The sequence below is a fragment of the Neoarthrinium moseri genome (genome assembly GCF_022829205.1).
Source record: "Neoarthrinium moseri strain CBS 164.80 chromosome Unknown scaffold5_Wmoseri_CBS_16480, whole genome shotgun sequence".
NCBI classification, from domain to species: domain Eukaryota; kingdom Fungi; phylum Ascomycota; class Sordariomycetes; order Amphisphaeriales; family Apiosporaceae; genus Neoarthrinium; species Neoarthrinium moseri.
Genome location: NW_026055119.1, coordinates 873055 through 893992, shown reverse-complemented (window position 1 = coordinate 893992; position 20938 = coordinate 873055). Strand labels below are relative to the sequence as shown.

The window sequence follows — 20938 nt, the reverse complement described above, 5'->3', positions numbered from 1 at the left end:
TCAAACTTCATCATATTTAATCTAGATATCTATTATCTATCTTCACGCATTCATGCATAAGTGGACTGTAGGAGCCCAGTTCCCGAGGTCTGGAGAGGAGGTTGAGGCAAAGTCAACTCTAGGGGCTGCCATTTCGGAAATCGGGATAGGCATTGATGTAGATCTCAGGGCCAACCTCTTCATCAGCTTCACCCGTCCACTTGATTACCAAACCAGAACAGCAAAGGCAGTAATAGGCACTCGCCGGGCCCTGGGGACCATCAGGAGATGGGTTTGACAGACACATGGGGCAAGGCTTACCGCCTGCGGCCGCCATGTACTTCATCCATCGGTGGATTCGCAAGGCACAGTCGAGGAATGCTGCCGTACGATGAGGGGTACAAAGTCTCCGTTGTAAGAGCTTTGTCCCGCAGCTGCAGCCCGTCAGCGGCAAGTGTGGGAAAAGACCTCCACGAGTAATTGTCGAGGCAGCCGCTTCTCCTGGCATGGTTACTACCTGGGCTATGGTGGGATTGTACAACATCTCGTGTGCGTTGTGGAGAAACCCCCTCATACTAACCACCGGGTCGAATACTCTTGTCCCTGAGTGCGTGTGATGATCCTGCGGACTATCGTTCACTTTAGCCGTACATGGGTAGCAGAGCCAATAGCGGGTTTGTTGCACAAAGTCGATCTCCTCTAGTATCCTCAGGAGTTCTCGGCGTGAATCGGCGTCACAATTTCCACAGATGTGGATATGCCCCCTTGGGTGATGTTCGATACTTTCACATATTCCTTCCGTCACCGCCCCACACTCGTCACAATGGTGCTGCCTGCCGATACCAAGACCCACGTCTGGCCACAAACGGGTGTTGAGCGGAATTGTTGCCAAGGCCGGGAGTCGTTCAGTTGCTAACACGGGCATACGGTTGTTCTGCATCGCCGGGTGATCGAGAGGAACCATTCCCGCCTGGTCTGACCAGAGCTCGAAAACAGGACCCGGGCTTCCAGGTCTTGCAACAGGCCGAGGAGTTACGTACATTGCCGTCATGCGAGGGTTCAGTCTCTGCAGAAAATCCATAATTTCTGGCGCCTCGATGGCAAGCTCTTCAGGATCGTTGCTCTGCAGAAAAGGCTCATAGCCCCAGAGGCTGTTCAAGCGGGACATGCTTAAGTGAGGGAACAGCAAGTGGTATTGTTCGCGACTGAAATGCACCGCTTGGCCTGCAGGTGCATTGAGCAGGGCAGGCGGTGTCTCAGGTCCGAGATGTGGAGGAGTGGGAGCTACTGGCGCATTATGCTCGAGAGGAGCGATCGGATAAGGATCAGCAAACTGTGGTGGTAACTCACCTGGGCCAAGATATATACCCGGACCAGGATGGTCCAAAGGATCAGCTCCCAGGATATCACTTGAGGAGCTTGGGTCAGAGGGGGGATAGTCCTGACCGCGCCGTGCAGCAACTTCGTCGAAGCGTGCGGCTGGGATCAAATGCTGCGGATTGGGCGGAGACAGCAGCAACTGAGGATCGATAGGTAGCTCTGGTTCCGCACCCTGTAGCAACTGAGGAAGGAAATTCTGCACTAGTTCATGGTCAACAGGTGCGGGCGCGACGGGGTCCTGATACTCAGGATCAACTGGGCCGATATTATCATCCGGTAAAGGGTGTTGAAACTGAGGCAGAATTGCTTGATCCGGGTCCATATGATGATGTGCAAAGGCGTCATGAAAATGAGTCTCAATAGCCGGGTTGTCAGCATACGGGATGACAGCATCATACGGGGCTGGGCCATCGATGCCATACATATCGGCATCGTCAGGTAACCGCCGCAGGAAGTCAATGTCAACAACTGGAGGAGGGAGAGGGCCGGGAACAGGAGGTCCGGCAGCAAGCGGAGCAGGGACAACTTGGCCCGCCGCATTGGGCCGAGGATTGTCACCAACGTATATGCGGCCTTGGGGCCCTATACTGGGATCATAGGGACCACCGGGAGGGCCTCGCCAGCAGCCGAGAAGACCCTTTCTCTGCAGCTCACGATGAGCGTACTCAACATGGTAGTTGTCAGGCTGTCGCCAGGTATGGTCCACTTGCCGGTCGGCTGGTCCCCCTGGCCCTTTGTCTAAAACGTACCAATAGCCTCTCATGTCCTCTCCAGGAACGCCGGTCACAAAGATGCCCTTCTTATTCTGAGCGCCGTTCCTATCACACTGTAGATTATTGGTCCGACATGTGAAACAGGCAAAGCTTCGGTCACACTGAAGTTTGTCGGGGCATGTTGCACACTCCTCCCAAGTCGCGGTTGGTATGGGTCCCGTCCTTCGATCGGGATGCGGTGGCAATGCCCAGTCGCCAGCCTCGGTCCTGATCACACATGGCAATCCTCCAGAGCAGCAAGTATTACACCCTTGATCGGGAGTAGCACCACAACGTGTTCTACCCCAACGCGCCCTACAATAGACACATATGTACCTTGGCTGTTGAGGGCCCTGATTTCCAGGGGGTGGCAGTATCAGGTTCGACGATGGCAGGCCGGCCATTGTGATCCTTTCTCCTTCGTTTGGGGATGGTTAAGCGATCTGGAGATAGGAGTAGAAAAATAATATGATGTTGATTTTGTAGAAATCTTGGATATGGACTGAATTGATTAATAGCTCCGACGTGGATGTAACGGCTCGATATATATATTGAGTCACTAACTGGTGTGAAGGCGAGTATTTACTACTCCGTTGTTCTAACTACAAAAGGCTTCTTAGCAAAGGACATTAAACACATGGCAGTGTCACCAATCCTATTGTTCAGAACAATAAGAAAGCTTAGTCCTGACTGAAATGAGATAGGCAATGTCATTGTTGGCACCCAAGCTATAAACAATATTATGCTGTGGCTTAGATCCACAACCAAGGTGTAGCTTTATCAACGTTGTGGTAATAACAGATTATTGTTAATGCAACGGTCTGGTGGTCAACAAGTGGTTCTTTGATATCCCACTCGAATAAGCATGGCTTGGTTGAGTATGCTAGACAAGGCTTACTCTTTTTCCATCAGAAAAGATTGGCCACAAAACTCTTGTCCCCGTGACATTTGACTTGTTATACCAAACAATTACAACAATGGTTACTCGCTTCATATCGTTGGCAAGATGGATATATAGGTCGGACGAGTTTGCCAGGGCATACGAATTCCGTGACCGAGAGATCTTTCTTCTTGAATTGTGCATTTAGTGGTCAAGTCAAAACCACCAACAGAGTGAAGACGATCGAACATAAGGCCCTTCTGTCTGCTAATATGACTACCCAAACCCCAGTTCCCTACCCGACGACAGATGGCATTTCGGGTCCCCCCCTGCGATGGTTCCTGGACAACGACAAGGACTATGGCGACGTGCCGGTCTCATCCTTCGACGATCGGCGCCTGAATCCCTTCCGGCCATCGTACAATGCCAATGCGGCATGGAGGGCATTCCTCAACGCCCCCAACCGTCACGACTATATCCATCTCCTGTGCCGGTGGCGGCTGCGCTACATCAACCCCAATACGCCCACGTGCGACATGTGCGCCGTGTTTGGACGGGACTGCAGCATCGGAGGCGATGGCGACTGCCAGGAATGCAGTGAGGATGGAGACATCTGCGGCGTGGTGAGCCTCCGGAGCACATCGTCCATGGTGCAGGAGTACGTCCGCGGCCGAGGGTACTGGTGGTTCACGGGCGTGGGCAAGCGGGCCTGCGATGCCTGTGTTGCGGGTGACCTGGACAGCGATTGCGACATCTGGAGGGACGGGGGTTGTCTGGCATGTAGTACCAGCGGCGCGAACTGCCTCGTCCGCGGCGAGGTTCCTGGCAGCTTCGCGGAGCGCATGGCGCGGCGGGAAGGACACGAAGAGCGCATCACTGACATCCGGCCAGAGCCCAGGGACTCCCAGCGCGATCTGGCATATATCTATAATCTGGCTATCCGCAACGTCCCGCCCGTGGTCGAGCCCTACCTGCCCCCCAAATTGGCCGCGGCCTGGGGCGGCTTGGATATGAGTGCCCGCTACTATGCCACTCTCGAGCAGGCTCACGAGGGGCTTCGATGGATGGGGATGAAATTCGAGGCAGCACGCACTATTGGAGATCCCGGCATGCCCAGAACGGCGGCTACGGCGTGCGACCCATGCGGCCGGGCCAACGTAGGCTGTTCATCCACGCGTGCTGGGATCACATGTGACCGGTGTAAGTTCCACCGGCAAGAGTGCCGCTGGTTCTGGATACCTGTCGCAGCAAGGACGCGTGTCGTGTGTCGTGAGTGTAGGGCAGCTGGCCGCCCAGACCTCTGCGACGCCGAGGCGCCCTCTGTCCCGGCAGTATGGGGCAAGGGGTGCTCGTGTTGCCGACAGCTCGATCAGCATTGCACCTACATTGCACCAAACCTCAACACTCACACGCTCTTCCCACGCCCCGACGGGATTTTGCGCCCCATGTGCTGCGACCAGTGCTTGGAGCATGTCGACCCGATCCACCCGCCCGACGGCATCAAGTCCTGCTCGTACCGCAGCGACCTGGCTGGCCCGGAGCAGCCCAGCGAGCCATGCGAGCAGTGCTTGGTCAGCGGCCGCGTGTGCACCATTGGCGGGCGCGTCTTCTACGCGCCGGAGCTCAGCACGGTGGTCCCCGTCCCGCCCGCGAACTCGCAGACCCGGCCGTCGCACCTGTTCCTGACGAAGAATCTGCCCCGCGAGCGGCTGCGGCATCAGGTTGAGCAGGTGCAGGCGCCCCGGGAGGACGTCCCGGTCTCGTACGAGGCGCGGGCGGGCAGCACGGAGCTTGTGGGGCTGGGCGGCGGCGGCGACGCCGCCGAGTGGAGCGCTGAGCGGCTGGCGAACCGGGAGCCCGGCTGGGCCAGCGTCGGGCTCCGCGAGGCGGGCAACCGGTACGGCACACGTCCGAGGCGGCGCCAGGTCCGCGGCGCATGGGACCCGGAGACGCGCACCGCCGGCGGGCGCTGGCTAGGCGGGCCTCCCAGCGGTGGGACTGCCCCTATGGATGGTGGTGCTTGAGTGCAAAAACCCGGAGGTGAGATTGGCGCATTACTTCGGTTACATGAGTGCGCTACTTGATAGAGAAGACTATTCATGAGTAGACATTTCAAGAAAATGCCATGTTGCAAATGCTCGCTGTCTTTCAGTTCCCAAAATAAAAACATGCACATGGAGCGATTTGCGAGAAGAGATCTTGATTTTAGAAGACATTTCCGATTCATCTGAACGCCTGAACGAAAGGGGATTTTATAGCTCAACAAACCACTGCCAGGAAGAAGCGAACCAAGAAAAGGAGGGAGAAATAAGATAAGAAAATAAAAAATAGTCGGCGAATCGGCATTAGGGTCATCATACGACCATGTCATGGTAGATCATCTGCCTCGGAACGTCTGTCCTGATCTTCCTTGCCATCAAAAGAGGCAGTGTCCGTCTCAACATAGTAAAAAATAAAAAGCAAAAGGTCTGTATCTGCAGAACAAAAATTGAGCGGCAAAAATAAAGGAGAAACAAGTAGAGTGGGAAAAATGTAGAAAAAAATAAAAACTGGCAGAGGTCCGCGAAGACTATCATGTCTTTTGTGATCGAGTGGCAGTCGTCCCATTCAAAGCCGATGCTCGATCTTGTGTATGTGTATTCCCTTTTTCACGCGCAAATGCTTGGTGAGCTTTGGATCCCTAGAATAATCAGGTTGCCAGACTCCGTATTTCAATGCAACTCATCCCTTCCGCGGGGGTAGGTATCTCCAGGGAAGCCAGGGCTGGCGCTGTCCATATACTGCGTCTCCCCTGCATGCTGAAATCCGAACTCAAATCCCGGCGCGGCAGCCCTGGCTCCTTTTTCGTTCTGCGTGAGCTTGGGGTATCCTGCGACGTCTAGCCCTCTCGGCCGACGCCTAAAACCCCGAAACGCAGAATCCTCCCTTCTGACGCCAGCCGTCTCTCGGATGCTGGCCAGCTTACATGATGATACACTTGGAGCAGCAGCCGGCTTCTTGTTCGCCGTCGTTCATCTCGAGCTTGCCTGCGGGGCCGTTGCCGCCGCCGTTGCCACCGCTGCCGGTGGAGTAGCCCTGCATCTCGCGGTTGTAACGACGGATTTCTCGGACAATATCGTAGAAGGCCTTGTCGACGTTGATGCGAGACTTGGCAGAGGTCTCAATGAACTTGCAGCCGAACGACTTTGCGAGCGCCTCGCCCTCTGGAAGAAGGGTGGGATTAGCTTGAGCTGATCTTGCAAATGAGCAGGGTGGCTCAGCAACGTACCTTGTCTTGTGACCTCGCGCTCGTTCTCCAAATCGCACTTGTTGCCGACAACGACCATGGGGAAGTAGTCCTTATCCTTGACGCGCAGGATTTGTTGCTGGAATGTGGTGATCTCGTCGAAGCTTTGGCGGCTGGTGATGGAGTAGACAAGCAGGAAACCCTCGCCGGTTCTCATGTACTGCTCTCGCATTGCCGAGTACTCCTCCTGACCAGCGGTATCGAGGACATCGAGAAGGGCGACCTCATCGTCAATCATGCACTGCTTGCGGTACGAATCTGAACAAAGGTCATGTCAGCCGGGGGCAAGGAATGGTGGCGGCGAGCGACAGGGCAGGTAGCAGCAAAGCACTCGACCCTATTTGGGTGCAATCGTGTGTAGACGGCGATGGCGACGGGCACCGGAGATTGGAGAACGTACCCTCGATGGTCGGGTCATACTCGTCGACGAAGTGGCTTTGGATGAGCTGGATGGTCAAGCAAGATTTACCGACGCCACCTCCTCCGACGACCACCAACTTGTACTCCCGTAGGAACTGTGTCTGCGCAAGATGTCAGTTAGCTTGGCGACCGAATGGATTGACTGGCGGGCAGAGCGACACGACACCGGGTGCTGCGCGGTGATGTGAGGCGACGGGCGGGAAGAGAGGCAGGGCAGATTAGACAGGCGGCCGAGGTCGAGCGAGGGAGTATGCGGTGCGGTGCGGTACGGTGCGATGATTGCAGGTTCTCGGCCGCGTGATGTATGGGCGCCTGTCGCTGGGACAGGTCTTTGTAGTATAGGCGAGAGGCTGGACATACCTTGGACGCCATTGCGAATGAATTGCTGTGAGACGCTGAAGGGCGATGGCTGGCGGACCTGGTGATGAAGACGGGAAGAGTGCAGGGCAACCGGTCTGTCTGTTGTGGACGAAGGTCGACGGGTGACGGGTGACGGGTGACGGGCGACAGAGAGTGAGGGAGCGACTGGATGGCGTTGGGCGAGGGCCGGGTGAATTGATTCTGCTGTTGCTCGTTGCTGTTGGCGCGGAAAAGAGGCCGGTTACAGTCAGTGGTAGTCAGTCACAACACGGCACAAAGAAGTGTTCTGGCGACGTTTGGGTGTGTGGTGAGTTGCTCGACCTGATGGGCAGTGGGTGGGCGGGCGAAGAGAATGGGTGGAGTTTCTCTCTTTGGGTTGCGGGTTGCTGGGCTGTTTGCTGGGTTTGGCCGACTGGGGGGGGGGGGTCTTCTACTGGACACTGGGCACTGGGCACACTACTGGGTGGCCTGCCGGGGCAATCCCAAGAACCAAGTCGGGCGCCGTAGCGTCTGATAGGCTGCTGCGGGGCCCTGGGTGGCCCCCTAGTTTACTGTGGTAGGTGAACACTGGTACTGGCACACTGGCACACTGGCACACTGACCCGCCCAGACAGCGGTACGTACCTAACGACAGGTTGCCCTGCTTGCCCGGTGCTGCTCCCTGAAGTGGGTTTCTTTAGGGGTACATCTACATACAGCACATAGTTAAATACCCAAGTCACAACCACTTGACTACTGGAATTTGAGAATTTGGTAGAGCGGCCATCCATGGATGGAGTTGGAGTAGGTATATCGTGGAGACTGTTCGTTCAATGGACCATATTCTGACAGGCGCGTACAGCAACTTGGATGACGTCGCGCTCATCATGCCAGCGTGAGTCGGCCCTCGGAACGTCATGCAAGCTACCTAGGTAGGTGGGCAGATCAGTACAGGCTTCCGAGCATGCAAGCCTCAAGCAGCAGTTGACCAAGCAGTTGAACTACATAGCCCATTGCCAGGCCCTCACATCAGACGGAGATGGAGGTACTAACCAGTTGCTACTCACAGACTGAGAGGCACACTCAGGGAAGGGGGAGAAAAAGGGCGAGGATCATCCAGGCCGTCCACCAAAACAGGGACCCGCCCGTCCCATGGGTCTAGGTTGCACTAAAAGGAAGCTCCTGCAAGACAAAAGCTGCACCTAGCCCGCTGCTAGGCCCCCGCTATCCCCTGCAGGCCCCTAGACGCCCCGAGAGCTGGTAGGGGGTTGGGGGGCGCTTGGGGGGGCAGGCAGGCAGGGCCAGGGGGCAGGTCGCCTTTTACTGTGGGGGCGGCAATATGAGCAACCAGATTACCACCCAGCTAGCTCCCGACTGTCCTCGACTCTATCGGGAAAACCAGCCATACACGTGGAAGCCGTCTAGAAAAGTGCGAAATTGGGAATGGTGACCGCCCTTGGGACCGTCGCTAGAACAATGAATAGTCTGCCAGAGATTGCGCCAGTGCTCCTCTGCCCTCCCGGGGTTCCATGGAGATTGTACGTACCATGGCACGCACAAAAGAGGGTGCATTGCATGGCAGGGCAGAGAGGTGCGCGACTCGGCCACTTGCAGAAGAAAAGTCAAAGCCCCAGCCCAGATTTGTCAATCTCGCCCGTTCAGACACACACTGGTCCGCCCCCCGCCGTCACCCTCTGCCTCTGAAGTGCGATGCACCTGGCGAGCCCGCGAGCCGTCGACTAATAACAAGCAACCATGGAAGGAGAAGAAGAAAAGAAGGGGAGGCATGCTGCTAGGGGGGAGGGGAGTACATCTCTCCAAAAGGGCATGGATGCAGGTGGTTATTTCGGGGTCCGCATCCCGAAGTACCACTGACGACTTGTTCTGGCGCCTCGCTACTGCAGCCACTAGCTGGCGAACGACGAGCTCCTCGCAACAAGGGCCTGAGGTCCATAATAGTACAGCACGAGGCGCATCCAGCATCTCGGTGCCAGAACAGGAGACAGGCGTTATCACACTCGTATCGTTGCCCTCACCGGTTCTATTTTCTGCTGCCAAATGCATGTCGAGCCAGTCATACATACGGGGCACACTATGTGCTGCCAGGCGAGCAAACCAACGAGCAGTTGATCTGTCATACCAACCAGACGGCTAAGTTCCGAGTGTCCCAGGAAAATCGCCGTCACGACAACCCGCCACGGTCATAGCATTCTCATGCAAAAAAGAAAAAGAGGGGGGGAAGGGGGTGCGTGCGCTGGCCGTTACTATCGCCAACGCCCGTCTCCCGTCTTCCATCGCGGGCCCAGGAACTACCCCGGCACCCCGGCCGTCCAGAGGGGATCTGCCCTTTCAACATGAACACCTCCATCACACCTGCATTCACCCACCCGCAAGGGCCCTGCTCGCCATGCACTTGACGAACCCGAAAACGGCATCCACTGCTGTATGCCATACAGCCTTTGTTGCATCTTGGCGAGACCCGGCCCATTCCTGTTGGCTCCGCGAAACGCGCGCAAACTGTGTTGATCTCGCCGCTTTTTGGCTATCGCACTTACATATATGCACCCTACACCATATCTTGAGCCCATCGTACGACGACTCAGTTCAAGTGGTATCCTGACACCTGCTTAGTTCCCATGCCATTGAGCCAGGGGACTGGAACAGCCGAGGAAAACCACGCCCAGCGTGTCTGGCCGTCCTGCAGACTCCGCCGTCTTGGTTTTGGCCCTATTGCCGCTCCCCAAACGTGGCGAGCATGGGGCCAGCGGCAGCGTCTCCCGCCCGTCCTGCCGTCACGGAGCTGCCTATGCAACTGCAGGAACGGATCCAGGCGCCGCACGAGGGCCATGTGCAGCAGCGATCCTTCGCTTATAGCTGACTGTGCTGTGGGAGCCTCCTTTGCAGGATCTGATAAAAACAGAGTCGACCCTCTTCTCCTCTTCTTCGTAAGTCAACGTTGTATTATGTGCAGCTTCATGTCACATCTGAGCCACTTCGGGACACCTGTCGACATGTCCCAAATACGCGCCTCCCCCAAGCGGACCTGCACGTGTCACCCTTGGGACATGTTGTAGGATGATTATCCCAGGCCAGCGATGTCAGGAGTCATGACTTTGCGATCACTCGTCCCTCATTCCACATACGTATTGTCGTTCGAAAACTCGGCTTACAGAGGATCTGTCGCCTGGCTGGTGAGGACAACCCCGCTCCCACATGGCGGGCAAGGGTTCATGGTGTTTCGCCGTCACAGCCCTGTCGGTAAGCAGAGCTTCACTCGCGGCAGATGCAGATGATATCACGTAGCCGCAGCTTGTGATTCCTTCTTGACACAAGGTGCAAGCTGGGGTATCTAAATCTGTGCAAATGATAGTGGTTCCTACCGCCCTACCACTAGTAACCAAAACGAGTTGTTCCGGTGGATTATACGGGGTTTGCGTTGGAGGAATGCTTACTGGGGACCCGTGTAACACGGTTTGATCATGTGTGGCTCGCGCAATTCTTGAATCAATGCAGGCCAAGAGTTTCATTGTCTTTGAGGATATCTGCATTTACGTAACCAATGGACGTAGAGTTGAGCCTCAGCAGCTTTAATTAAGACTGAAGGCGTAAGGTAACTCATTATAGAACGACGCATAGCAAGCAAGAGTCTAAATTCAAACAACTCCCACAGCCTGTCTAGAGATATCCACTGCTGAGACGGACATCTCGATATCACTTATATGACTAATGAAACTTTCTTCTATCGCCACAAGACGTCAAATCAATGTAGAGTGTAAGCTTGGAGTCCTTGGCTTCATGAGCCCCCACGGGGAGGTCCAAGCATAGTTGCTCGAGCCTCCCAGGCGTGTAGAGTTGAACTCCACAAATCACGTCACCATTGTCTCGATACCAACGTTGCGAGGAAGGATGGGCTTCCACTACTACACCAGTGTCGAGGAAATCAGGCTACTGTACTTATCCGCCAACGTGAAGCTATAGTGCAAGCAAAGATTGCTGAGTCAGTTTTCGTGTCAGGGAGATCCCTACTTCGCAGATGGCCCTGTCTGCCTAATGAGAGATCAACAAAAAGAGGGCGCCAGGCATTGATTGCCATTGCCGAACGCTGCTGCCAGAACGAGGATGAAGATCCTCCTCCAGTCTGACTCTACGCTACGCAAAAGCCGCACCGAGATGGTCCGTGATTGCCCGTCATCAAGGTTGCTACTCCCGGCACCATCGAGGAGTCCGGATCGGCCTTATGTACATTGGATGGACCGAAGTGCGATCGGCGCACGAGCCCATCTTGAAACCCACCGCGCCAAGTGAGCTTCGCTGCTAGACGCTGTCATTTCGTGACGTCGACTCATTGGCTATGTTACCAAGTGCTGGTCTTTATACTAGCAGGCCAATCAGGCTGGTCATCGGGGCATCCTCCGTACAATTTGCTGATTGACAGCGAGCAGGTCACGCCGTCACGGCGCTAGGCCACCCACCATGGTAGATCTCGGCGCGTGTCTGGTGTCAGTTGTAGTGCCGCTACAAAAACTACCATAGTAAAGTGCCCATCCCCTATTTGGGGCGCGCCACCCTATCTCTCTTCCAGAACAGTTCCAGAGGACCCCACCCCAAACTGCATGCACGCACGAGCGCGCGCGCGCGTCGGCCCATGTGGGATCTTCAACGGGAGGGCGATCTGCGCTTTCTCATGACCGAGCCCAGCTGTCTAATTTCCGTGCCTCGTGCGATTGTGTGTGGGGAAGCAAGGGGCGGCTGCTACGGTACGTTTTTCTCATTGAGATTACGCTTTCGCTGCCTTTCGCGCTGCAATGGGGAAACTCGGGAGAGGGAGGGGATGAGCAGCCCTAGCCTCATTGGGCCGTGACAGGGGCTCAATTTGGACGACGGCTATCGACAAGGTTTTACGAGTGCGTATGCATACATAGTGACAACGATATAATACTGTGCCAGCAGATCTTTCTGGCATTCTCAGGGCTTGTCCATAGCTATCAGCGTCGTGGACACACGCGCCATGCTTCCGTTCTAGGCTTTGCCAAGCCAAGTACCATATGTTGTTAGCCCTGACGAGTAATGATCTCCTGGTGTTGGCTACTCAGCTGCCAGGTATAGTGGTTAACCAGACGGCAATTGGGCAACTCGGCCTTTACGCGGGTTCCATTCTATTTAATGGAATATTATAATACACTCGAACAAGGGGTAGGACTCACTGCAGTACACCAGGCGTCTTCGGAATAATGTTGGATCAATGTGCTTATTCTACTTCACCCTCGTATGGTCATCTGCATTCTCCATGGCTTGCTGCTATTGCGTCTGCCTCCCTGTTCGAATACTTCGCCCATACCCTGGCTCGCGCCCAATAGCTCGGCATAAACTTGCCTAAAACAAATCAAGAGGGGGAGGTTGTGTAGCGACCCTCACCCGAAGCTCTACTGGTGGACTCGCGCTATTCTCCATGCTTCACATGCAATATCCTTGCAATTTTTAGCTGAGAATCTCTCGTCTAAAATTCATAATTGATGTAGATGGATTCGACCAGCGCTACTGAGGTGGTGACGGGCCATCTCTTGCGACTAGGAATTGTTTTTCGAGAAGCCGATGCACACCGGACGGCACTTCAACCGTTGGATCTCCCTCGCCGAAGCATTGGGACTCCGTGCGTGTGAGGCCCTCTACGTCAAAGGCGTAGGTACGCTGCGGTCCATCGTCATCGCGTTCCGATACGCTGCATCTAAAGGTTGCTGAATTATCCCTCGGCCAGTTTTCTCTGATCAACCCAAATCCGATGGGCGGGGGCGAGCCTGAGTTAATCTCAATACTGCGTAGTTGAGATGGTCTTGCAGTTGATCTTGACAACAGATAGTCAAAGAGATGTCGCGCAGCGAAGGCTGTCACATACGGCTTCATAGGGTTGGATTCATCGCAGACACCGAGCTCGAACCAAAGCTTGAGACGGCGCAGGCGCGGGAAGCTGGCGATAATGTCGAGCATGGCATAAGGCCATTTGCCACCATCCCGTCCGATATCAACTTCCAGCTCCTCAATGACTGTGCACGTGCCTCGAATACGCCTCATTATACTCTCGCTGACAGCTTCATTTCGCCATTCCTCCGGCTCGTACGTCTCTACCTGATGTATCCGTAAAGTACGAAGGGTTGGACCATGACCCAGCAAAGCGTCAAGTCCTTCAATATTGACGCTTGCTACGCTGATACTCTCAAGACTTTCAGGTACTCGCCTGCAAAAGTCTTGGACTAGGCCATTCATGGAACTTATAGGAAACTCAACGTGGCGCAGGCACTGTAGGTAGGGCAGCATTAGGTGTGCCAGCTCAGGCTGGCTTACCACAAGGCGTTCTAGCTGTGACCAGTCAAAGGTTGTAGCCCAGTAGTTCATCTCCCGGCCGTTAGGATAATTCCGGCTTGGATAGCTGCGCAGCTCAAGCTCTCGCAGTGCAGCAGGTCGCTGGCCGTTAACAAAACCAAGTCCGACATACGTGCTCGGCGGAAGCTGATGGCTGCAGCCACTCCGCGGCTGGTGAATGTCAAGGCTCAGCTTGCGCAAGGTTTTACACGAGAGTAGGACATCTTTGAGAGGCTGCATGATGTCCAGGCATTGTCGATCCGTAACAAAGATGTGCTTGATCTTGAGCGAGGTGAGATTCGTGAGTCCCATTAAACCTGAAAACACTTGCTTGTGGGGTTTCTCTTCGTTCACTCGGTGCCGGCTCGGGTAGAGGTTGACATGCAAGCGTAGCGCAGGCCGGCCTGATAGTGCTTGAACAACCGGGTCAGGGACGTCATTGCCGCCGTCCCAAGTAAGGTCCGTCAGCCCGGACATCTCCGGCAAGTGTTTGCACAGTGCTTCTATGGCCTGCTTGACTTCTGAATCCTCGGTGGACTGATACCTATCGTGTCTGACCGTCAGACGATGAATAGCAGGAAGCAGCTGTCCGGTCTTGGCTTGGTTCAGCCACCACAACAAGTGAGCGGAACTTTCCGCGGGGATATCAAGGGGCCAAGAGCTGGTCGAAGTGAGATATTTCTGATCCAGTCGGACCGTCACGTCGCGGTGCTGGCTATATCGTGCCAGCACGTGATAGTATGAACTGACCAGAGCGACCGAGGACAGAGTCCCAGGGCTGCTCCTCTGCAGCTCATCCATGATCAGCGCTGTGATATCCCGTCCGAGAATGATCAGCGAGGAGCCACCGGGCCTGGCCTTTTGAGGCGGCTTAGCCTTGGTGGGAGTAGATGTCGGTGTACTATCATTATCCCGTTTCGGTTTGCTTGAGCTTGTCGAGAAGCAGAACTCCACCAGTGCGTCGAATTTCCGTTTTAGTGACGCCATTGCGGCTGGTATTTGTCCACTAAAGCCTAGCGACAGTTAAATAGGCCGAAGGTGAATACAATATACGTTGCTCTGGCTGCTGCCTAAAATATCACGTGCCCGCAAGCGGTTAGAATATGTCGTTCGGATTGCTGCCTGAACTATTAATACGAACACTGCCACACACCTATACGGCAAATAGTGGGACAACTGAGTTGATTGTCTACGTATCATTCGACCCCACCGAATCTAGAGGATAGTTTAGTTGCAAGCCGTATTGTTCTCTGATTTCTCACGCACGACATCTGACGACGGCATGTTGGTAATGTCGGCCACACGCGAAAGGGCGGCAAGTTTGCTCTGGCTGCGCTCTGACTGCGGCAACAATATTGTCCTCATTGTCGAATTGCCCCTGTCATCATCTAAGGTAAGGACCGTAGCAAATATCTCGACGTGGGTGAATCAGACACATAACAAACTGAGTCAAGGTTCCTTGCGCAGGAACCCACTGACAGACATACGTACCGAAAGGCCGTAAGCAATAAAATGGTACAGACCACTACGTTAGCCGTAGCACTTACAGATCATGTGCTATGCATACGCAGGAAAGATGCCCTCTTCTTCTGCCAGCTGACATGTATGTACCCTCGTTGTGGCAATGTTCGGTACTCTGCTAGCGGGGAAAATCTAAGGACTATAACCCCATCAAGCCTATTACTGAACAGGGTCAATTTACATTAGTTCTCCCTCCAGGCCCTAAGATGGAGGACGGTATTAGCCAGAGAAAAGGTGAAACTCCCCGTTTAGTGCAGCTCGGCAGGCTAGTAGATATAAAGTATGCGCCTAGCCGAGCGGACAATTGTAACAACAGGAGACATCGAACCTGGTGTCATAGGCATAGCCAAGGCCAAAAAAAAAAAAAAAAAAAAACGAGTGGAATCGCGGTTTTGTGGCTAGCTAGAACCGGACATAATAGGCGGCCTGTCGTCTTTTACAGGAATTATAGCAGTACCAGCAGCTGAGGTTGTAACGCTCAGCTTGTAAAGTGCGTAGAAGACGTAGAAGACGACATCCCTGAATTTGCAACTCACCAGGGCCCCATAGCCTCAAGCAATGACTAGTAGTGAGAGGGAAAAAAGCATCTTCAAAGGCTTTCATCCTGTTTTCGTCTCAAGGAAACATCAGAGACCCTGGCGGCTAAAAACATGTGATCGATGTTCCGCGGAGATGCTATAAACTCAAATATCCACCTAAGTCATCTGGAGTGGGTTATGTCTACTTCGATTGAGATTTCTGCTAATATGATTCAAGAATTAGTAGCCGCAGCACGCGGTGGATGGCCGAGGCGGTATGAGGGTGTCACGAAGGTAGTCACGAACGGCTGAAACTGTGAACTACATGGATAAGTCAGCATGTGAGGTGATCCCGGGTGACGGCTTTGAAGAGAAGTAGGACTACATATTTCCTTAATTCATGCTTCACGTGTAGCTAGGTATTGGAGCTCGAGGTGGCGCTGGGCCACATGTGTTCTATGCTCTTCACCCGAGGCAATACAAAAATATGATTCTCCTTACGTGTTTGGTCGTACGGTAATGACTTCAATCTAGTATAGCCGCCACTGTGAGAGCAGAGCCCCATGTTCATATAGAATCCTAGTCCAATGAGGAGTAGGTAATAAGAATGCCTCTTCCTCTAGCCGTCTTCCTCCTTGTGCGCAATGCCCAGTCAAAGGGGTAACTTGTAAGCTATAGTTCTCGAGAAATGCTCTTCCATCTCAGGTGCGCCGATGCTATACATCATTATGGTTGTGTATCCATCGACTGCTGCAGGCACGTGTTCCTTCGAAAAGACAAGCTCAAGGTGATGACGGAGCTCCTCCCCCGTGCTTATGTAATAGTTGGGTTTCTTCTCAACCAGCCAATACCCCCGTCGCATCCAGAAGCGGAAGCTATGTCTCCCGGATCGGAAAAGAGGCACGAGTGCGCGAAGGCCTCAACTTGCTAGACGAGACGTGAAGACTGGAGGCCTATCCTTGCACAGTATATCGCCGCGAGCCTCTCGGACCTCGTGAAAATATGCGGGAAATCCGCAAAAGGTATTGCCAAGAGCAGTCTCCGCCGCTTTGTTGACAACATCCCAAAAGCCATTAGATAGCTGTTCATTGAGAGAGATATACTGCCTCTCGACGTAACAATGAAAGCTGCAGACACCGTCGAAGTCCTTGCCCGAGAGGCCTTGGAGGAGGATTTCGCACTGCATAGGACCCGGGAATAGGCCAAAGCCTGGCCGGTATCGAAAGGCTGCCGCGACGAGCTCATAGCGGTAGAACGATCTTTTCGCCCGAAAACAGGGGATTGCTTACCTAATGGAGAGACAATGAGAACCCAGAGTGGTAGCTAGTAGACTGCTAAGGCTTTCAGCACAGTGCGTTCACTACACGGGACCAGTCTACGACCCGCAGAATCCTTATGAAGTTGAAATGGAGCTGCGAGGCCGCGGATGTGGCCGTAATGAAGGGTGAAGCGGGACAACCATGGCTGGATCTACTTTGTGCTTTGTATAAGCCGCCATCAGACTTATTGGTTCGTCATAAATGTTGAGTTGAAGTCTGCAATGAATGCTTGATGCTGTCGGCCCCACTAGAAGTACCTAGTAGATATTGAGGAATTATCTCACTGCCGTTAAGATGGCAACCCGTATGATGAAACAGTCTTCTGAGAACTCTTGATTCGCTGGTATGTTGAATATGGATGGATAATGGTTCTTGGTGCCGTAGAATTCAATAACTCTGCCAGTATCTTAAATTAGGAGCATATTCACGGAAGATGGAGCGAGCACTACGGTATCAACAGATCTGTCTTTTTGAAAGTCCGTCGTCAGCGTCTTGGCCACACGTGCCAGTTTTCCCTTCTGGGCTTTGCTACACTAATAGGCGGTCCAGTACTGTGCGTGCCACTGTCAAAATCTATCATGAAATGAAGAGTTGTTTAATTGGGGCGCTTGACCACTTGAGATCAACCATCTCCAGTGCGTTTCATTTGTGAAATGTAAGTACGCGGCTGCTGTAAATATATAAAGCAGACGCGGTTTTCGCCTATTTGAGACCTTCACAGCGATAAACCTCTTCACATACCTGGGCGAAAATGGAAATGTAGACAGTAGAGAGAATCAGAATGCATACGTCAGCATATGGGATAGCACAGTTTGGCAGGAGGAAGGCTGCGATCAACGGGCTTGAACATCTCTGGTTCTACACTCGTTATAGAAGGCATATAGTTCAGCCAGTCGACGTTGTTGGCCCTGACGAGTATTGAGCTCTTCTTGCTAGCCGCTCAGATGCCAATTGTGATGGTTAATGAAATATCAATTGGCCCACTCGTCTCTTATGCTGTTTCCATAGAATAAGCATTCAAGTACAGTCAGATAAGCGGTAGCAAACACTGCATTCCACTGGACGTTTTCTGAATACCTATTAGACCCATGTGTTTATTCGACTTCGCCCTCGCTTCGTCACTTTCATCCGCCATGGCTTGACACTTCTCACGGCTGCCTCATTGGTTATATGTTGCGCTCATACTCTGGCTCGAGCCCAATAGCTTGCTATTAAATTAACTAAGAAGACTCCCGTCCTCTATAATATCCCACTTCACCTTCCATCATCATTCCCTTGTGGTCTGGTTATATAACGTAGACAGGGAGCCTATTTCCCATCAGCTCAATCATCCTTGAAACCTGTTTATCATTCTTATGGAAATCATGCAACGTTAACCAACAAAGGCTACGAAACACTAATGTGCACCATATATTCGTCTCGACCTCTGGCCCACTGGTCAGCGGTGGTAAACCGGGATCCACGCCGTTGATCTTTGGGAGGACCTTGGTAAAGTAGATATTAATCAGCTCATCCTGCTTGGATTCTGGTGGTTTTCCATCGAGACTAGCAAAGGCAGGCATGTTGCCTGCGGTTTCCGTGGAAGAACGGAGAACCCAGGAGCGGTCCAGTGTAGGGCCCCTTTCGGTTTCGTTCAACATTGATAGCACTACCTGAATATGCGTCCGCAAGACGAGTCCTACTTTCTCGCGGGGGACCTTTTGCGTGAGAAACTTATCACACAACTCTAACGCTTCGTGGAGGGCGTCGAGCAGAGCTGCGGAAAACGAAGGTTGAGTTTGATGGATCACTCTTTCCACATTCTCGACTCGGGTCTGCAAACGGTTCAAATGCTTATTAGAGGAACACTCTCCGCCGATGTTCCTCTTATAGGCTAGCAATAAGCTAGGAAGGCTGAAGTACTGTCGGTTCCAATGGTAGAAAGTGGGGTTAGGTAGTACTCGGAAAAAACCCTTCTTAACGTGAAAGATCTTCCCCAGCATTCCCAGTATCTCGAATGCCACTATTAGACGAGATTAGTATTTAACAAAGTGCATGTCTTAACGCAAACAACCCTCTATATTACTGGAATAATGCTCACAGGGATAAAGATGACCATGTCTTTTGTCGTTATCTCGTATACACTTCGAGGTTTCCGTGTTGCATCCAAACGAGACCAACGTTTCCGCAAACTCATTAGTAGTACCCAATTGTAGAGTAGCGAGGTCCTTTGCTTCCTCAGTAGGCAGCACCACCCGCCTTAGATCTTTAGTTTTGCGGTACAAGGTTGAGACAAAGCCGAAAGCTAACTCCTTGACGGAATCAACAGGAATGATGCGCCCGTCCTTAAATTCGCTTTTCCCAGAGACTTGAAATGTAAAGACTGTGCCCAATTCTGTGACGCTAGTGGCCTTGAAAACAAGGCCATTGCCTTCAGCAAGGAATATGTCTTTTGAGCGATCGAACTCCTTCCAATGTATCCCTAACATTGCGGCAATCTCAATGATATGGCATATGGTAGTGGTTGCGTAAGGCTTGGTGATACTCGAGGGCATGTCATCCCAGCTCCTTTGCTTTCGTTGGATAGCAACAGCCAAGGTGTGGTCGTCAAATTTTGGGAGAGTACAAGACGATGGCGGGCTACGGCTGAACTGTTCGGTCTCCCACCTGGAACTCGTCGTTTCCATCTCGTGGATGACCGATAACAGCGTAATCCATGTCGCTCTTTCATTGTTGACTGTATGGATGGCAGGCCCACGATCGTCGACAGAGGGTATCAGGTCGGTGTTCTTAGAACCCCCAATGAAAGAATAGCCTTGCGAACCTTCTGATTTTCCGTCGGCATCCCTTATAGGGAACTCTTTGTTTTTTGGGGGGCAGACTACAAGAACTGGCGTATAAAAGTTGACTTGAAATCTGAATTGGTCCCAGAGGAAGACGCGGCTTTTATACACGTCCCATTTGGGCATCACCTTCTCATTGATTTTCGAGTATCCCTTCGCAGAGCTAAGGTACGAATGGATTAGTTGGAGCGTACTCCAAATGAGAGCAGTACTTGAGACTATGAGCGCGACAATTGAAACAATCTGAGTGCTCTCCATGGTGCTAAAGACATCAATCTTGTTGTTGATGATGTGTCGTGAAACTTTGCAAAGTTGCAAATGTCACAGGAGGTACACAGATGAGGATAGAGCTTAGCGGATTCACAACTAAGATATGTTCGAGGTAACTTTCCAGATGGTTACTTGAGAATTGGAGGCTGGATATAAAGCGGAGGACATCAGAGTCTCGGCGACAAGGCTCTGCGGAAAAGGGTACTCATGCAGGCTGGGGCTACACTGCATGCGGTTATTACGGCGTAAAAAAGCAAGTTAGCTGTTTTCGGTGACCACTGAGATCCTTTGCAGTGCAGGGGCGGCAAGGTGCAGCCGACAGGTGGAAAAGCAAGTGCTACTCGTCTTTCCAAGGTCCAATGCTAGGTTGTAAGCCCGCTTCTCAAAATCATGTTGCACTCCCGTCTTTCGTATTCTTTATGGCTGTCTAGTCGCACTAATATGTTGGTTGACCCTTTAGCCAAAGATCTGCAATCACATCCCAAACGAGCGACCTCTTCACGGAATGTTACGTGATATACAATGAGTGGGCAATTGTCAGGCTCGCCGGGACGATCCGTCCAGTGAAAAATAACCAATTGGGGATGTGGCGTAAGCGCTGCCATATTTTATGACTGTGGCTGTCACGAGTCGGACACCGTCTAAGTTAGTGGGTTCGTGTGCGCTTCTTGCGACGCCGAACCAGAGCCATGGCGTTTAGTCATGCAAATATTGCATATGAAGCAAGTCGAATGGCGCAACTGCACCATCTGAGACCTTCTGCTGCAGGATCAATACACAGGTTCTGACAAACTTGTCCTTTCATACGTGTAACTAGGTTACTGAGCATTTTCCCACTCTGTTGAACTGGAAGTATTGCACCGCTTTCTGTTGATAGTTGCCGTGGAGACTTGGATCAGGTATCGGTAATACAATGAGTGTTATTAATCTATACTTCCGTACATCTCGTCTAACCCAATATGGCCCTTGTACATCCATCTCACCCTTCATACTTTAGGTTAGTGATATCCATCTGGAGCGCTTAGGCCGTTTTCACGGCGCCACCAATAAGATAGAAGGGGAACCCGATGATTGCAACAAGTGGGCCTTGGGAGC

The 20938-nt window shown here is 52.8% G+C and overlaps 5 protein-coding genes across 5 annotated transcripts; 1 reads left to right on the top strand and 4 right to left on the bottom strand.

Annotated features, from left to right (window-relative positions):
- Positions 1-118: 118 nt before the first annotated feature.
- JN550_002467 (uncharacterized protein) lies at positions 119-2515 on the bottom strand (the record flags this gene model as incomplete). The annotated part of the gene is made up of 2 exons (XM_049313765.1): positions 119-2339; positions 2448-2515. The coding sequence occupies 2 exons, from the start codon at positions 2513-2515 to the stop codon at positions 119-121; spliced, it is 2289 nt and encodes a 762-aa protein (XP_049175758.1).
- Positions 2516-3263: 748 nt separating this feature from the next.
- JN550_002466 (uncharacterized protein) lies at positions 3264-5015 on the top strand (the record flags this gene model as incomplete). Its single annotated transcript, XM_049313764.1, has 1 exon — positions 3264-5015. The coding sequence occupies one exon, from the start codon at positions 3264-3266 to the stop codon at positions 5013-5015; it is 1752 nt and encodes a 583-aa protein (XP_049175757.1).
- A 687-nt stretch (positions 5016-5702) lies between these two features.
- JN550_002465 (uncharacterized protein) lies at positions 5703-7069 on the bottom strand (the record flags this gene model as incomplete). Its single annotated transcript, XM_049313763.1, has 5 exons — positions 5703-5889; positions 5957-6194; positions 6260-6535; positions 6678-6798; positions 7058-7069. The coding sequence occupies 5 exons, from the start codon at positions 7067-7069 to the stop codon at positions 5703-5705; spliced, it is 834 nt and encodes a 277-aa protein (XP_049175756.1).
- Positions 7070-12571: 5502 nt separating this feature from the next.
- Positions 12572-14380, bottom strand: JN550_002464 (uncharacterized protein; the record flags this gene model as incomplete). Its single annotated transcript, XM_049313762.1, has 1 exon — positions 12572-14380. The coding sequence occupies one exon, from the start codon at positions 14378-14380 to the stop codon at positions 12572-12574; it is 1809 nt and encodes a 602-aa protein (XP_049175755.1).
- Positions 14381-18037: 3657 nt separating this feature from the next.
- JN550_002463 (uncharacterized protein) lies at positions 18038-19831 on the bottom strand (the record flags this gene model as incomplete). Its single annotated transcript, XM_049313761.1, has 3 exons — positions 18038-18059; positions 18159-18753; positions 18832-19831. The coding sequence occupies 3 exons, from the start codon at positions 19829-19831 to the stop codon at positions 18038-18040; spliced, it is 1617 nt and encodes a 538-aa protein (XP_049175754.1).
- Positions 19832-20938: the final 1107 nt, after the last annotated feature.